The 18,860-nt window shown below is 38.7% G+C and overlaps 1 protein-coding gene across 1 annotated transcript in view; it reads left to right on the plus strand.

Annotated features, from left to right (window-relative positions):
* The window catches only part of ppfia4 (PTPRF interacting protein alpha 4), a 119,336-nt gene that overhangs the window by 100,009 nt on the left and 467 nt on the right, over nucleotides 1-18,860 (plus strand). Inside the window, 19 exon segments of the mRNA XM_055160866.1 lie at nucleotides 1,187-1,318; nucleotides 1,410-1,472; nucleotides 2,046-2,137; nucleotides 2,751-2,880; nucleotides 5,527-5,723; nucleotides 8,017-8,245; nucleotides 9,287-9,322; nucleotides 9,437-9,558; nucleotides 9,923-10,035; nucleotides 10,232-10,313; nucleotides 10,391-10,472; nucleotides 10,766-10,966; nucleotides 13,462-13,524; nucleotides 14,188-14,214; nucleotides 14,896-15,071; nucleotides 15,393-15,490; nucleotides 17,600-17,775; nucleotides 18,078-18,146; nucleotides 18,386-18,575. Of these exon segments, the coding sequence (XP_055016841.1) occupies nucleotides 1,187-1,318; nucleotides 1,410-1,472; nucleotides 2,046-2,137; nucleotides 2,751-2,880; nucleotides 5,527-5,723; nucleotides 8,017-8,245; nucleotides 9,287-9,322; nucleotides 9,437-9,558; nucleotides 9,923-10,035; nucleotides 10,232-10,313; nucleotides 10,391-10,472; nucleotides 10,766-10,966; nucleotides 13,462-13,524; nucleotides 14,188-14,214; nucleotides 14,896-15,071; nucleotides 15,393-15,490; nucleotides 17,600-17,775; nucleotides 18,078-18,146; nucleotides 18,386-18,575 (2,278 nt within the window).

The raw sequence follows: 18,860 nt of genomic DNA on the forward strand, positions 1-18,860 counted from the left end.
AATCAAAAAGGAGCATTGTTTTTAGTAGAGTAAATGACTTTAATTAAGTAATTGTTGCTAATTTATACATTCTGGGACAAAGCGGTAAACCATAAAATGGAAACAGTAATTCATTGGTCTTACATAGTGCTCTATTGTAGCGTTAGGCTGCGTTCACTCCTGTACACACCAGATCAAAATTAGGACTAAAGGGGAACAAATTCAGAACTAAACCTGGACTAGACCAAACCAGGACAAATTTGAAAAGGTGAAACTGGTCAAATGCCTAAAAAAATCTTACAAATGTGATGTGGTAGTAACTTCATGGACATGGAAAACTTGGCCATTATGTTTGTTTATGGTGGGAAATTGCTGTTATGTTTGAGGTGATTTTTACGTCTGTGGGCCTAACATTTTTTTCGTTTGGGTGGTCTTCTCTGCTTTGCTTTGTCATGTGAAACAGCTGCACTTTTTTGAAAAATTCATGCCTGTAAATACAAGGGATATGCGAATGGTTTTGTGAGAGCTAGTGACGAATTAGAGCCTCGGGTTACAGTTAAATAACTACTTTCTACTTTCACAGTCTGAAAATCAGGTACCTCAACTTTAACATAATTTTTAATATTTACAGCGTACTAAGCCTGCAGAAACCCTGAGGTCTCTTAAAAAATCTGAAAAGGAGAAAGTTACTGAAATGATTCTGTTATATACTATTCCCTGATCCTTCAATTTAACTTATGTCGTATTTATTACTTTCAAACCTGCTGTATTAGGCCATCAGTGAGTTAAGGACAGTCTCATTTGATTCCTTTGATAGATGTAGAAATTAAATGATGTAATTTTTATTCTTGGTCTGTAGGTCTTTAGTCAAGTCAAGTGAGTGAGTCATCTTAAGATTTGGTATCTGTGGTATCCCTATGTAAAAAGTAAGCTTAAACTAATAATTCAAAATTTAATCTGTCTTTATACATTGTTTCCTAGTATTTTTCTGCATAAATAATAGTTGTGTTTGCATTAATTCCCGTGTGGGGGTAGGCTTATGAGTGACTTTGAGTCAGATACATGGAGATACGTAATCGTTTTGGGAGCTTTAGCCATGCTTGCTTTTAACTCAACTAATCAATCAGCAGGACATGTCTTAAGTCTTATGTCTTATTTCTTCCCTAGTTTATTCAGTGGATTCTAATTGTTGCTGTGTGTGTTTAAGGCTCGTCAGAGAGAGAAGATGAACGAGGAGCATAACAAGCGCCTGTCCGACACAGTGGACCGTCTCCTCACAGAGTCCAATGAGAGGCTGCAGCTGCATCTGAAGGAACGCATGGCTGCTCTAGAGGACAAGGTTCTAATCACAACTAAACATGAATATTTTTTATTTTTCTTAATTGTATAAATGTTCAGCAAGACATATATTTGTTTTGTTTTTACTCCAGAACTCCCTGATTCAGGATCTGGAAAACTGTCAGAAGCAGCTAGAGGAGTTCCATCACACCAGGGTCAGTATGAAACCAATAAAGCAAACATTCAATATTTAATTTATGTAGGAACATTTGCATCAGTTTGAAGGGTTAGATTCACTTCATAATGTGCAGTTATTGTATATATAAAACCACAAAACTCTAAGGACAATTATGGAAGTTATGAGTTACACTTACTTGTACTACTTAACCTTTTATTTATTAACTTTTTAAATTAATGCATCAATAAAGCCTTTTTTTTTTTTTTTTTTTTTTTTTTTTTTTTTGAGAAGTTCTATTACAACTTGTTTGCCTTTAAATAACAAGTACCTTAAAGATTTTGTTTTGCTTTGTCTTTTTTTCAAGGTATACCACTTTTATGAGTTTGTTGGCTACTCACAGTGAGTAGTGTATACACAAAAAAATCAGACAGATTGTTTTCATTTCTGTATGAGTTGTCACATCTTAAGCACATTTTGGCAACACTACACACCTCTTTCTAGAATGTATAGACCACACAGGGGTACTTCCATTATAGTTAGTTGTAGTTGTAGGTTTGTGTACTGTTAAGTGCTATAATTGTTGTGTCCTTAAACTCTCTGTATCCCTCAGGAGCGGTTGATCGGAGAGATTGAAAAGCTCAGGAATGAGATCGATCATTTGAAACGTCGCAGTGGAGCCTTTGGTGATGGGACACATCCAAGGTACATTGTACATTATATATTGTGGTACATTAGGAATTGTTGTAGTATTTTAGTAAAGTTGGCCCTCAAGCACCCTTCTGAGAGATTAAAAAAAAAATATGTTATTTTGTTTGCTGTAGAACTCGGGAACAAATGTACAAAAGCAACCATTATTGACAAAATCCAGCATGTTTGTAACAGTAGTGCTAAATGTCCACAGAGATGCTTTAGCACAAACAGTACTGAAAAAGCAAAACAAAGCACTGTGGAACAACCCATTAAACTGCTCGGTCTCTACTTGTAAACACATTTATCACATTATAGTGTTTTGTTTTTTTTTTTTTACAAAAAAATGTCATTTAAATCTCGGTTGACTTAAATGAAAATTGTAATATTTCTTGCAAGAAATCCATGCTTTATCTTTTGATTATTTTCTATGGAAAAATCAATGAGGAGATAAAATATGGATGTCTTATGCAGATAAGAATTCAGCAAGTCTTAAAGATCATTTCAGGATAGAATGACTTAAAACAAAAAAGTTATGTCTTATGGTAATGGTGGGTATGGAAAAGTGTTCATTTTGACCTGACACATTATTACACCACTATAATCTATCACTGTGTACTTGCTGAAGGTCCCACCTGGGCAGTGCCAGTGACCTGCGCTTCTCTGTGGTGGAGGGGCAGGAGGGGCACTACAGCACCACAGTGATCCGACGTGCTCAGAAAGGAAGGCTGACTGCGCTCCGAGACGACCCAAACAAGGTAACATGCATGGTTTATCACGGAGGAGCATGTTAAATCAGGCTTGGAACAGTAACTGACGTCATAGATAGTTAGCTACATTGCAAGGGACATTTGAGTACTGAAGTGATCATAATGAGGCCTTTGCCATCTAGTTATGTTTTGAATGAGGAAACAACATCATAACATGGTTCAAAGCACAAGAAGTCAGTTTGGCATAATATAGAAGTTTAAGGGACAGTTAATGTGTTTATATATGTTTATTTATGTATAATGTCAAACAAATGATAGTGAAAAACAAATCATTATCAAATTACTCAAATACATTGTATACATTATACATACATTATACATTGTACAGAATACATCCACATTTACATAGTTACAAGTTACATAGTCAGCTATTCAGGGTGGCTTAGATAAGATATGTATTTTAAGGATTGTGTTATACAAAATGCATTTATTAAAGGTGCACTGCACAACTATTCTAATATTGTTTTGCCTGGAATGTTCCATGGTATGACATTAAACATCCATTTAGCATTTATTCCTTACAGGTGTCGCTATTGCTCAAAAATACAATAACTCTCCACAGATCTGAACTGTAATGTAGCATAGTGTTGTAACTTGCTTGTCTTCCTTGTGAAATATAGGTTTAATCTGTAGTGTGGAACATTCTAGAGACAGCAATAACATTTCCATGAGACAAGCAGGTGGCAGACGCTCGACTAGAAATATTACATAGTGCACAAATGTTCTTGGCTTTTGCTGATCCATGGTTCGTTCCTGTTTTGTAGTTTTTATGTTTAGTTTTATTTTCAGTTTGGTAATAGTTCAAATTTGTCCATGAATCTAATATGAATACTTTGGTGAAATTCTGCCAGATAACTGTCAGTACAAACATGCATTGCTGCTCAGATGTATTTTCTAACTGTCCACATTCACATCTGCTTTGCTAATATTTGTCGACGCTCAGAGCCGCTCCAATAATGAAGAGGAGTTTTTCGTCACGCGATTCATTCTGTACTAACCTGTGTCTGTCTTCTCTCACTGCCGCCATGGACATGCTGTGATGTAAGTTCAATGTTCATCCATCTCCCCACTCCATACGTGTCTCCTGTACATGTGTATCAATGTGTTTATCTGTGTGGTCACTTTATTAGGTACACCAGATACACATACAAATATTTTAAAAAGCTGTGTTTAACTGGAATATACAGACTTTAAAATACATGCCTACAGACAGCGACTAGATTAAATACAAATGTAAATATTCACCATCTAGAAGCCTTGAGTTACCTTATATTATCGTGACCTTTACTTGGTTAAAAATGTAATTACAAATCTTGTGTAATAGAAATAACTGTTTCACTATTGGACTAATGAAAAAATAATTGCTGACTACTAAAATAATCTTTATTTTCATCCTTAGTTTTGGTATTAATTAGCAGAGGTGGGGATTTGCAAGTCGTGACTTGGACTCGAGTCAGACTTGAGTCACTATTTTTAGGCCTTGAGACTTGACTTGTTAAAATTGACTAAGACTTGGGACTCGACTTGGACTTGAAGGTAAATGACTTGGGACTTGACTCGGACTTGAGGCTTGTGAGGAACAAACTTTAACATGTCCCTCCCACTTCTCTGTTTGTTACTTTGGATGTAACTGAAGTATTGTGATGTAGTATCCTCAAATGTACTACAGTACAATACAGTAAAATACTAAGGGAACTACATGGAACATGATCCTTTATGGCAAAGTAATTTTTATTTAGCACGTTTTGAAATCTAAATTCTTTCTATTCTGGCCGTAATGATTCACACTAAGATCTTGCCAAGACATTTAAAAAGGAAAAAATTGCATTTCTGCAACTCTTATATAAATACTCATATATAAATATATCATGACAAGTACAATTTAGTTTAAAATTCATATAAATTGCATATTATAAATCTAAGCTATATTTGGTACTTTGGTTTAAAGACTTGAAATGACTTGAAGCTCAAAGCAGACGACTAGGACTTGACTTATGGGCCAGTGACTCGAGACCCGACTTGAACTTACCTAACTTTGACTTGGGACTTGACTTGAGGTCAAAGACTTGAGACTTGCTTGAGACTTGCAAAACAACAACTTGGTTCCACCTCCGTCAATTAGTGTCCAAATCTAGTTGATTCCATATTTATCCATTTTTAGCCATGGTCTCCTGTGGCTTTTGTGCAGCATTTAATAAAACATTATCAGTATTATTGGTGATACAGTTCCATGGAAACTATCACAGTATTACAAAGTTTCAGTGTTTCCTATGGTCTTGGCTGAAACATGTAGACAAATCATCAAATGTGTAAATCATTTGAATAATGGAGGAGACCTGGTTTAGACTGGGCTTTAAGAAACTTTAACTTTGTGACATGAAAGTCTGAGGATTGCTGTTTATTTCCTGGTTTAGTCTTAGTCAAGTCCCAGTAGTCCCAAATAGTTTTAAATTTGGCCATTTTTAGTCTCTGTTTTGTTTGTAGTTTAGATTATAGTCCTGTATTAATAATGTTTAACTCTAGTTTGGTCACTAGTCAATAGGATTAAAATTATCCTCTGGTGTACCCCATAAAGTTACCTGTTTTTCTCTATAAATGATCCCACTTCCGCTCATGGCCCTCTCCTCTCCTCAGGTGTGCGCTGTTTTCGGCCAGGATTACCCCTCCCTCCGTGGCTCTGTCACTCACCTCTTGGGCAGCGACGTGGAGGCAGAGTCTGACATGGACGACGATGTTAGCTCCGCCCTCCTCTCCCCCAGTGGCCAATCGGATGCGCAGACTCTGGCGCTAATGTTACAGGAGCAACTCGACGCGATCAATGAAGAGATCAGGTGAGACTTTAGCCCTGGTTTAGTCTTAGTTTGGTCCTTGTTTAGACTTACAGCTAGTTAAGTCGTGCTTTTTAGTCCCTGCTTGGTTTGGTCCTTGTTTAGTCTTAACTTATTGTAGAGCTATTAAAATATTAAAAAGTGTAATTCTGGTCCTCATCCTGGTTTTGACACAGCTCATTTAGTGCTCAGATTTAGTTGTGTTTTATCCTGAGTTTAGCCCTAGCTGTTGTTTAATCCTGATTGATTTGTGGTTTAGTATTGATTCACTCTCGTTTAATCATTGTTGAGTGAGCCATGGTTGTAGCCTGGATTAGGTCTGATATAGACCTGATTGAGTCCAAGAGAAGTCCTAGATTTGAGTGCTTTTCTGGTCCTGGTTGTACTAGTGTGCATTAGTCTTTGACTGGCCCTGGTGTCAACGCTCACAAAGAGGCTGGGGCTGTATATTGGAGGTAATATTAGACCATAATTCTCATAATTATCGTTCCACCTTGGACCACCCCAGTGAAGCCCACCCCAGTTTTCACATGCCCCTGGGTCTAGCTGTGGTTTATAGTTTTTTTCTGTTTATTCTTGTTCTAGTGCAAGTGTAGTTCTAATTTGGAAACTGTTCCTGGTTTCACCTAGCCAGACTTGCGCCACCTATTGCCTCCACTCAGTTTCATTTCTCTCCAGCCACTAGGTCAGGAATCAAAATACACTAGGCGATTCGCAAAAACCTCAGAAGTGCAAGTTCAGGCACCAGCTAATCAGCGAAGAGCCATACATTCTTTTTTGGCAACAATTCCCGAGATTGAGGATTTAAAACCGGAATAAAGAGAATGTTTGGTAAATTTTATCAAGGGGAAAGACGTTATTGTCCTTCTTCCCTACAGGATTTGGGAAAAGCTTAATATACCAGATAGCCCTGTTAGCGGCGCATTACATATGTCACGATCAAATAGCAGCGATTGGTTAAATGATAAAAAGTACCCACCTACCGTCGAGCAAACGAATCCTAATGCTGCGAGGTCAGGCGGTTTGTACAAAGTGAAACAAAGTAAAACCGGCTAATGAATCAGGTTAGGTTTCGCCCTTTTTAGTTCCATTTTATCATTTTTTTTAGCCATGATTTACTCTTGTTTTGTTTTGTTTTGTTTGTCCTGATTAAGTTCTGGTTTAGTCCTCTTGAGTCTTGGTTTAGTCCTGATTTAGTCCTGGTTTTGTCTCTTTTTAGTGGCTTGGTACTGGTTTGTCTCCTGTCATCCTCTATCCCTGCAGAGATCAGGTGACACTGTGCAGAACATGACAGAATCTGCTGCAGCGAAATCAGGTCAAGGCCAAACCAAGGAGGAGACGAGGCAGATACAGTAAAACAATGATGTAGACATAACATACATTTCATTTGCAAAGAAAAGCAGCTGTGTGGAAAGCAGGAACAAGATTAAATGTATTGCTTTATTTAATTTACTTGAGAGCACTGAGTATGACATAATGCAACGGAAGTGATTAAACTCCCCCCGAGCTCTCTTTTTTTATGGCTCGTATTTCAAAACACCGCACAGAAAATGACCAAACCTCTAAATCTATGTGGGCTTACATCTGCTGTTTTTATTGTGCATTTTGTTAGTTTATGAGTTATGCGCTATTGGATCAGTGGGTAGTTGGACTGTTTTAGTTGTATCCTAGGGTAAGACACATCACCAATATGATTACTGATTATTCCCTCTTTGTCTCTCTCTATCTCTGGCCTCCTCTCTTTTATTTATCCCTCTCTTTATCTCCCTCCCCTCTTCCTTCTCCCCCCTCTCTCTACCCCGTTACCCCTCCCTCTCACTCTTCACTCTGTTGCTCTCTCCACCAATCTACTCCCCTCCTCCTCTTTGTCCTTATCTCTCTTCACTCTGTTATACCATCTACCTTCTTTTCACTCTCTTTCTCACCCTTTTTTTTCTCCTCATCTTTCTTTTTCTCTCATTCCTGTTTCTCTCTTTCTTTTCTCCCTTCACTCTCTCTCCTTTCAATCTTCCTGTCCCCTCTATCTTCTTCTCTCTCTGTCGTTCCCCCTTTCTATCTTCATTCTGTCTCTGCCCATGTCCTCTCCTTTTCTCTCTCTCCTTCCCCCCTCTGTCCCTCTCTCTCGCTCTCTTTTACCCCTCTGTCCCTCCTCTCTATCTCCCTCTCACTCCACATTTCAACCACTCTCCCTCTTCCCCTCGCTCCTCTCTCTCCGCACCTTCTTTCCACCCTTTCTCTCTCTCCCCCTCACCCTGCCCCTCTCTACCTCCCTTCCCCGTCTCCTCCCTCTCTCCAGGATGATCCAGGTGGAGCGTGAGTCTGCAGACCTCCGTTCAGAGGGTCTGGACTCTCGTGTGAACAGCAGCAGTATGGACGGTCTGAACGTGACCCTTCGCCCGCGCGCTCTGCCCACCTCCGCCACAGCGCAGTCCCTGGCCTCCTCCACGTCACCCCCCACCAGCGGGCACTCCACGCCCAAACACCACACACGCAACGCAGGGCATCACCTCGGCATCATGACCCTGGTACACCAAACTATCAGCCAGGATAATAGTAGTAGTAGTTGTTGTAGTAATAATGGTAGTAGTTGTAATAGCAGTAGTAGTCATCATAGTAGTTGTAGATGTACACTAGTAGTAGTAGTACTTATAGTTGTAGTAGTAGAAGAGGTGGGGACTTGCGAGTCATGACTTGGAACTCGAGTCAGACTTGAGTCACTATTTTTAGGACATGAGACTTGACTTGATAAAATGGACTAAGACTTGGGACTCGACCTGGACTTGAAGGTCAGTGACTCAGGACTTGACTCGGACTTGAGGCCTGTGACTTGTGAGAAGCAGTTTTAAATCTGAATTCTTTCTATTCTGATCAGAATGATTGACACTAAGATCTTGTCAAGACATTTAAAAAGGAAAAAAAAAAATATTAATTTCTACAACACTTATATACTCTATAAATACTCATATAAATATACTAGATTTTTTTAAGTACAATTTTTCTCAAAAGTCAGTAAATTGCAAAAATCTAAGCTGTATTTGGTACTTCGATTTAACAACTTGAAATGACTTGAAGCTCAAAGCAGACGACTTAGACTTGACTTGGATTTAGGGGCCAGTGACTTGAAACTCGACTTGGGACTTGACTCAGACTTGAGGTTAAAGACTTGAGACTTACTTGAGACTTGCAAAACAAAGACTTGGTCCCACCTCTGAGTAGTAGTAGTAGTAGTAGTAGTATTAGTTAGTAGTATTTGTTGATATTGTTATTGTAACAGTAGTAGTGATAGTAGTAGTATTTGTAGTAATAGTAGTTCAAAGTAGCTGTAGTAGTAGTTGTAATAGTAATAGCAATATTGGGTGAGCCATTTTGATTACCAAATAGTATGTTTAAAATCCAGATGAGATAATGAATACAAATATTGCTTTAATTTTAATACTAAAAATTTTAGAAAGCTATTGTGCGTACAGGAATATTTCGTTCTTGATCATTTTCAAGTAACTATTTATTAAGCAATTTATCTGAGTACACATTTTAAGTATTCTTATTATGATGTGTATTTCTTTCAGCCGAGTGATTTGAGAAAACATCGCAGGAAAGTAGCAGTAAGTATCAAACAACTGACATATTTTTAGTTCACTACTACCATCATTGTTATACTAGTACTACTAATACTACTACTATATTTTTAACCCCACTGCCCTCCCTCTGTGTTTTAGTCTCCGGTCGAAGTGGACAAAGCTACAATCAAATGTGAAACGTCGCCGCCTTCGTCTCCTCGAAGTTTACGACTCGAAACAAACTTCGCTCAGTTCACGGGAAGTCTGGAGGACGGACGCGGGTGAGCAGCTTTCACAACACTGCATATCTGTCATTTAGGCTGCACTTACACACCTCATCAAACTTGGGACTAATTGATGGACTAGATAAGGATATGACCAAAGCCAAGTCTAGGACCAACTTATGTGAATGCATCAAACTGCGGCTCACATGCTGAAATAAGTAGGGATAACCTCAAATGTTATTATCACAAAATCACAACATTTCTCGACAAAAATGACTAGCCAGATCTAAATGAGGTGTAAGCAACTCAGGACTAAACAAGAATTTTTATACGCATTATTAAATGTTAATTCAGTCTTTTTTTTTATTTTAGTATCATACGTGTAATCACTCTTTTTATTTATTTATTTATTTTGTTACAGCAAAGCGAAAAAAGGCATTAAGTCCTCCATCGGTCGCCTGTTTGGGAAAAAGGAGAAGGGTCGAATGGAGCCTTCAGTGGGAAGAGAAGGACAACAGCTGTCTGCATTAACAGGTAGATACCAAAACACACACACACAATAGTGCTTATAATGATTTTTTTTTTATTAATCAGTATTCATTAGTAGCAGCAGCACTAAGCAGACATGCAGAAATTTGGAAAACAATGTAATGACTAATCCACTAAATATGGTCTACTTTACTCACCTCTGACTACACCTGATATTAACAGAAAACAGTTGTGTTTTCAGATTTTGAAATGGGCGTTGGTGACACCATGACTCTGGGCAAACTGGGCACTCAGGCAGAGAGGGATCGCAGGATGAAGAAAAAGTACAAATCTCTCTTTAAACTGACGACTTTTAAATATTACAGATGCGGTTTATTATGATATTTTATGTTTTTGTCAGACATGAGCTTCTAGAAGATGCCAGAAAAAAAGGGCTTCCGTTCGCTCAGTGGGACGGTCCAACGGTTGTGTCCTGGCTGGAGGTTTGAATGAGTTTTATATTATTGCATAAATACATTAAAATATACATGAACATACTGTGACAAATTGCTACATAGAGGAGCTCTTTTAACAACTCTCAGACAGTAGAGCGGAGTTTTGCCATCACAATAAAGCTGACAGCAACTAGATTGTTAATGCGCACTTCCCAAGAGCTGTTCATACAATATATCTACTGCGGAGCCATATACATTTCTGTGTATTAAGCTAATATCATTGCTGTCTATGTCAACACTTTCTACACATTATTTTCTCTTTCTGTGTGTGTTGTGTTCAGTTGTGGGTGGGGATGCCGGCCTGGTACGTGGCTGCCTGCAGAGCGAACGTGAAGAGTGGGGCAATCATGTCCGCACTGTCCGACACAGAGATCCAGAGGGAGATCGGGATCAGTAACCCTCTGCACAGACTCAAACTCAGGCTCGCCATTCAGGAGATGGTGTCCCTGACCAGCCCCTCCGCACCCCTCACTTCCAGAACGGTAACACACACTGACAAATACACTATAACTGACTGTGATAATGGTGGTTGCAACATTGTGTGGGACTAAGTTACAGTTAGATTTGACATGGTACTGAACAATGTAGTCTCAAGTTGCAGAAATTGATGTCATAGTAAAGAAGCAAAAGAAAATGAGCTCTGTTATATATCTTGATGTTGAATAATGTGCTAACTCTTTCCAAATGAGTAAAAATATAACAATAAAACCTGCCGGATATATTTTAAACAAGTAAAACAATATAGATTCAATGAATAAATAAAGACAGGTGACACAAGACATTTAAAATCTACAGCTGATGACCACAATGGACAGAATGTTGGATGCCAATGTACAAATTTACATTAGATACAATTTAACTTTTAACACACTATGAAAAAGAAGAAAAAATACATTTTGATGTATGATATGATATTATATTCAATTTAGCTGACTCTCAAAAAGGTTACTAAAAGAGCCTGACATTTCATGCACAATGTTGCAAACTTAATCTTGCTCTGCTCAGTATGCATTTACATCAGATACAATTTACCTTCTAACTCATTATGAAAAAGAAGGAAAAATACATATTTGACCCTAATGATTATAAGATATTATATTCATTTTAGCTGACTCTCAAAAAGGTTACTAAAAGAGCCTGACATTTTACCCACAATGCTGGAAAAAAGTACAACCTTAAATACTAACTTTACACCTTGAATCAGTTCACTCTCAAATTGTTTATTTTTCTGTTTGATGCACAGCACTTTATGTCCTCCACTAATATTGGCACCTTGATCATTTTTCATTTTGATAAGGATAACTTTGTGTTGTCATTTTCTGAGCTCCAAGACCTTACTAAGTTGTGCAGCTCTTCAGTTGTGATTTACGGACTAAACCAGGACTTAACCCAGATCTATTAGTGTTTCCTATAGATTTTTGTCCCCCTGAAATCAGAACATGAACACTTCAGAGATGCAAGTCCTGGTTCAAAGATGTTCTGCTCTTGACACCTGGATTTACATGAACTACATAACACATTACAACATACAGCATCAACTATTTTGCGTTTAGATTATTAACAATTTTCTTAATATTTAAAGGTGCACTATGTAACTTTTTGGTTGGGAGTCCATCACCTGCTTGTTCCGATGGATATGTCATTGCTTTGCCTGGAATGTTCCACAGTATGACATTAAACAGCTCTATCTTAAATTTATTAAATTACAGATGGTTTATGGTAGAAGTCTGCGCGGGACAGAATTTTCTGAATCATCTGCGATATTTTGTCTTGCCCGCAAGTCCCGCAAGATGGGAACGTTTGCTTTCTTAAGCTCTATCAAACAAGGAGAAGCAGAAAGGAATTGGGCTGGGTATGGGAGGAGACGCGGTGGGCAGTCCAGCAGCATGGTTCATTTCTGGATAAATCCTGTTTTAGTCCTGTTTTAGTCTTGGTTTTAGACCTGTTTTAGATGTGGATTAGTCCTGGCTTAGTTCTGGTTTAGTGGCGCAGCCCGTACGTCACGTACTGGAGGAGGGACTGTCCGCAAGGCGGATGGGATGGGGGTTGGTCCGTGCGGTGTAGGGGAGGGGGGACGGTTCACGTGGCGTACGGGAGGGGGTACGGTCTGCTGCTTAAAATGCTTTTATTAATGCCAAATGAAATATCCAGCACAAATTATGTGTGGTATGCTTACATTCATCATTTGTATATTTTATTTTACTTTCATATTTAGTTTGCAGGACTGCAGTTTATCATCTCACCCGCCTGCCCCCGCGTTGTGTAGTCCCGCGCCCGCGCCCGCAGTGAGTTTTCAAAATGTGTCCGGCATCACACTGTTTTGCATCGGGTCCTGCGGATTGCAGGGCTCTAGTTTATGGCTCATAAATACCTAGAAAAACAGGCATTCTGACTGTGGGCTGGGTTGCCTCTCCACAGATCTGACCTGTAACTTCGTCTAGTTTGATCTCCATGAAGATAGAAAGTTTACCATACTGTGAAACATTCCAGACAAATCAATAACATCTCCATGGAGAAAAGCATTTCACGGACCCTCCACCAGAAAAGTTACACAATGCACCTTTAAAACAATATATTACAAAATGAATACAGATTTTTAGAGTACAATTTATCCACATCCACTTTACTTATATAGTGCTTTTTACACACATACAAGAGTTGCCAAAGTGCTGCACAGTAGGTGACATGCAAAGTGATTCTCTATTCACTAACAGTTAATAAAATAATAATGTGAATGTAAAATCATTTGATCTAGATCTTAGAATTTAAAATATTTTCTTTACAGCCCTCTTTATTCATATGTGAAATTAAGGGTACCAATATTTGTGTATGGCACTATAAATTGCATGTCAGTGTTACCATATTTAGCCTGTCTCCCCCTCCCCTCCCCTCCTCACTGTTGCATCCTGGGACATTTTGGGACCTGAGTGAAAATACTTTTGGTGTTTTTGCGCACTCTCCCCTGTTGTTATTGCAGTCGTCCGGAAATGTGTGGGTGACTCATGAGGAGATGGAGAACCTGGCGTCAAACACCAAAGCGGTCAGTACCATCTGGGACACCCCCTCTGTACCACACGGAAACACTGCCCCCTGCTGCACGGGCACGCTCCCGCACTGAACACTAAATATGTCCCGGAAAACACCCTCCTTTATATCACTCATTCATTCTTACAAGTATTACTAATGTGCAATGACTTTCTAATAATTGTGTTTTGAAGCTAGTGTATTCTGTAATGAAAAACACAAATAACTATCTAATCTATCTAAATGCTACTATTTTAATACTTTACTATCTGTTGTTATTATCATATGATTCTGAATTTATTAATGACTGTCCCGTTGATTATATGTACATTTTCATTTTTACAAAACACTAAGCACCAGGAAACAGTTTTTAATATTATGAAATAAACAAGCTAAGATTACGTTTCTAAAAATATAGTAAATTGCTCAATCAGAGTTTATGTGCATCAGAGCAATATCTTCATCCTGAAATACAGCCTTTAATAATAACTTTTAAACAATTAGTGGTACATATAAAGTTTGGAACTGGTATTTATTGTTATTATTACATATTTTCTTTAGTCTTTTATTATTAAATATTTAGTTTAGTCTTTTTTTTGTATTGTTAATATGAAAGGCACTAGCATGATTCTGCATGTTTTTTTCTAACCCTGTTCTCTCCGTTCTCTCTGCTGCTCAGGAGAATGAAGAGGGCAGCTGGGCACAGGTGGGTCTGTTACTCTGGGCACCTCTCTTGACTGTTTGTTTAGATACATGGATTGTTTTAGGCTGTACCAGTCTTTGTCTTGTCTTTCTGTTGGTAGTATCCCATTTTTTGTTTTGAAGATATGCAAATTTAGTATATCAAGTTTATCGTCCATATTAAAACTCTTGCGCAATCACCACAACAAGATTGAGTGAAACTAAACCCAAAACTAAACCAGGACTAGACCAGGACTAAAAGAGAACCAAAACAAATCTAGTAATTCAGAAAAAAGTGAGTGCCACTGGGATAAAGCAGCAGTGGAGTGAGTATAGTGTAATATAATCTGGCGCTCGTCAAGGATCCACTGGAAACACAGACAGCAAAAATAGGACAAAATCGATCTAAGATTTTCTGAGGGTTCAACCAAATCTAAATTAGAACAAACTAGACCCAAACCATGGCCAAACAAGGACAAGTGTGAATGCATCCTAAGAGTTTTACAGTCCATTCACATTTCATTTTGTTAGATATTTGATCCTCAACCATGTACAGGCTTGTTTTCGAATAGTTTAATGACTGAATAATAATTTAAAAGTGTCATCTCAAAATTGTCAGGAAAATCCACAAATATATCAAGATAAATTGTCGATCTGTGTTACGCTCCGTTATTTTTGACAGTATTTTTCACTGATCTGTTTCCAGACGTTGGCGTACGGGGACATGAATCACGAGTGGATTGGTAACGAGTGGTTGCCGAGCCTAGGCCTGCCTCAGTACAGGTCCTACTTCATGGAGTGTTTAGTGGACGCTCGAATGTTGGACCATCTCACCAAGAAAGACCTGCGCAGCCACCTCAAGATGGTCGACAGCTTCCACAGGTCAGCTAAAAATCGGGGTTTAATTATCAGTTTAGTTTAGTTTAGTTTAGTTTCATTATTTTCTTTAATAATAATAATAATACATAACACTTATATACTATAGTGCAGGATAGAGAAACATTGCCAACTCTAAAAAAGTAAGATATGGGATGCTCTTGTGGCTCAGAAGAAATTTAGTATTTTACAATTATAATCTGAAGTCAACTGTACAAACCAAAACCATAAAAACTAGGACCACTGATGTTTCACCTGTAGCATTTAGCTTATGTTGTAAAAGTGCATATTGTATGTTTCTATAGTTTCCTGGTTATTTGTGTACAGGGCGAGTCTGCAGTATGGGATCATGTGCCTGAAGAGACTCAACTATGACCGGAAAGACCTGGACCGAAGACGAGAGGACGCTCACCATGACATGAAGGGTAAACGCTGCTCTTCAAACTGTCACATTCACTATTATATTACACTAAACAGTTTTGGCTTAAACAGAAAAGCTAATTCTTTTCTTATTTAATTCATGTTTAGTCCTGGTGTAGATTTGTTTGGTCCTAGTCTAGTCAAGGATTACTTTTTTTTTTTTTAATATGACACCTTTCACAACACCCATAGTGCTTTACAATGCACTGTTCATTCACGCCACACTAGTAGTAAGCAATTAACATAGCTTCAGTTGTCCTGGGGCAGACTGACAGAAGCGAGACTGCCAATCTGTGCCATCGGTCCCTCCAACCACCACCAACACTAGGTAAGGTGGCAAGAACTAGCCTAATTCATCAGCTGGTTTCACTTCGTAGAAACTGTCTGATCTCGCAGCGTTAGAATTCGTTCGCCCGATGGTAGGCGGGTACTTTTTTTATTTAACCAATCGCTGCTATTTGGTCGTGACGTATGTAATGCACTGCTAACGGCTTAACTGGTATATTAAGAACAAGTTTTGCCAACAAAATATTAGCAGATCTTATTTGCCATGGAGTCGTTTAGATTCAAATAAAACAGCATTAGCCATTAAAAAACATTAAAAAAAACAATACCAGTCAATTTATAATGTATTGTGCAATAACAATTACCATAATGTGATTTAGGGTCTGAATGATGAAAAAGATATGTATCGGTAATTCATGTATTACCCATACACGTGAGCTTTAAACCACATGACATATACTGTTGCCTACCTTTCATTCACATGTGTTTGCGTAACACTTTACATCTTCAAAGCCCAAAATGCTCTGTTCCACCTTGTGATGTCATGAAGCTGTAATTTTGAAGTTATTTACTTGAGATTGGCAATTCCTGAGCTGAAATTATCCAAATGATTCTAGTAAAGGTGTATGTTTGAAAACACAGTAAAGCACTTCATGTATTATCATATCACCACATTACAAGGCGAAAAAAGTGTTTGTTTGAGAGAAGAACTTATATAGGTATTTTTTGAAGAACATTATTACATAGATCAGGAAACAGCATAATACAGGCCCTTTAAACATATCTTCCTTATGTGTGCTACCTCCTCCCTGTTCTACCACTGCGTCAATTAGCCTTAAGCTCGTGGACAGCTGCGGTCGGAGCTGTCAGTGCGCCAAATGAAAAAAGGCCTAAAATTGTATGATGGTAAGCCGTGCATACCAAGGCTCTGCACACACGCTTGTATAGAGCGGATTGCCCTGTTGACCTTGAGTTTGAAGCTGGTTTTTGCTGTTGCCTTCAGCTGTCCTGGACCATCACAGACCTAATGTGTACTCCCCAGTGCCCCCCTCCCGTGCCCCCCGTCCCAAAGCCCGGGCAGCTGCACTTTAAATGGACAAAGGAGTGTGCCATAAGTCTGACACGATATGGGTATAATCTCTTTATCTAGAGCAGTGCTTCTCAAAATGTGGTGCGCGGCCTGGTAGTGGTCTTTGGATTCCTTTGATGCTCCTAGTTGTATTTAGTTCTAGCTTAGGACTTATTTAATACTGCTTTTAGTACTTGTCCAGTCCTAATTCATTTTGAACGCAACGTAATGAAATCTTTTAAGTTACTGCGCCACTTTTTTTCATATAATACAGTGAAATCTGACCCCATTATAGATTTATTGCAAAAAAAAAAGTTTTGACCCCCAAACATGTGGACTTCTGTGTGCTGTCTGTATCTAATCATAAAGCCTTTTTTATCTTCCATGTGAACTAGGAAGTGCACTGTTAGCGTGCCAGTCATTTATCTTTATTGTTATGGCAAAACTCCACTCAAGTCTCTGAAATTTGTGAAAAGCTTTCATTGTTGTGAATAATTAGGATGTTAGGAATAGATAAGGTAAGTGAACCACTGCAAACCGTTAAAAATGAACAAGTTCAGTTTTTTACGCTTCTGGGAGAATAAAAAGAGCCATCTATCATTTGAGTTGTATATTGTTATTGTTTTTTTTATGCAGGTTTCCTTTGGTGGTCTGTAGACTTTGTTCTCTGTGAGAGCAGTGACTTCAGGTTATAGGAATTAGTATTTAAAACATGCTGACGTAGCCTTAAATTGACCTGTATATGTCTGTGTCCCATTAGACGTTCTGGTGTGGACCAATGAGCAGGTGATCCACTGGGTGCAGTCCATCGGTCTGAGGGAGTATAGTGGGAACCTCCTGGAGAGCGGAGTCCACGGAGCTCTGCTGGCCCTGGACGAGACCTTCGACTACAGTGGCCTGGCCCTCATACTGCAGATTCCCATGCAGAATACACAGGTACTAAAACTACTACTACTGCTGCTACTATTACTCCAATACTGTAGACACCCATGCAGTACACTCAGATACTAATACTACACACTTGTCAATAATGTCATTTTGGGGGAAATTATCAAAATCGGCTCAGAATATTGGAAAAAAATAATATCTGCAGCCATCAGTTGTTCTGGTTTCTAAACAAACTGTATCACCAAAAACCCATATCGGTCAATCTGTAACTACCAAATAAAATCTTGTGCACGTACAGTACATACTATAAATAAAGTAATCATATGCTTATATTTTATTTTACTCTCCAGGCTCGTCAGGTTTTGGAAAGAGAGTTCAACAACTTACTGGCCCTGGGCACAGACCGCCGACTTGAGGAGGTAACCACTCAGTATTACATTGAAAACATTCATATTTTCTGTTTATTTTATCTCTATTTTGCTGATTTGGGTATACTTCTAGTTTAATCTGAGTATAGCCTTGGTTTGGTTTAGTTGTGCTTTAGTCGTAGTTCACTCCTGATATCAACCTGTGTAGTTTTTTGTAATTATGCCTCAGTTTTGATCTGTTTTAATTTCAGTTCAATTAATTTATATACCTTATTTTTCTCTCTCCTCAGTCAGGAGATGATAAGTCGTTCCGGCGCTCCCCCTCGTGGCGTAAACGGTTCCGGGCCCGTGAGGGGGGCTCCGGTCTGGGCATGATGGCTGGGTCTATGGAGACTCTACCTGCTGGGTTCAGAATGCCCTCCATGTCAATGCCCCCCAATGTGAACCTGCATATGCACAAGAAACAGCTGCAGCCTGAAGGTAAGACCAAAGATCTGGTTTAGTCCTGGATTAGCCCTGGTTTAGTTCCAGTTTATTCCAAGTTAAGTCTTGTTTTGGTTTGACTGATGATTAGTTACGGTTTAGGTCTAGTTTTGGTGTAGTCCTGGTTTAGTCCTGATTAAGCCCTGCTGTAGACATGCCTGAAGGTATCAACCAAAGACCTGGTTTAGTCCTGATAATGGTTTAGACTCTGTATATCCTGGTTTAGACATGATATAGTTCTGGTTTAGTCACAGTTTAGTCCTGGTTTAGCTTTGGTTAAAT

This window comes from Boleophthalmus pectinirostris, unplaced genomic scaffold, assembly GCF_026225935.1.
Source record: "Boleophthalmus pectinirostris isolate CB_2022bp ecotype Guang Dong unplaced genomic scaffold, ASM2622593v1 HiC_scaffold_3, whole genome shotgun sequence".
In the NCBI taxonomy this organism is placed as follows: domain Eukaryota; kingdom Metazoa; phylum Chordata; class Actinopteri; order Gobiiformes; family Gobiidae; genus Boleophthalmus; species Boleophthalmus pectinirostris.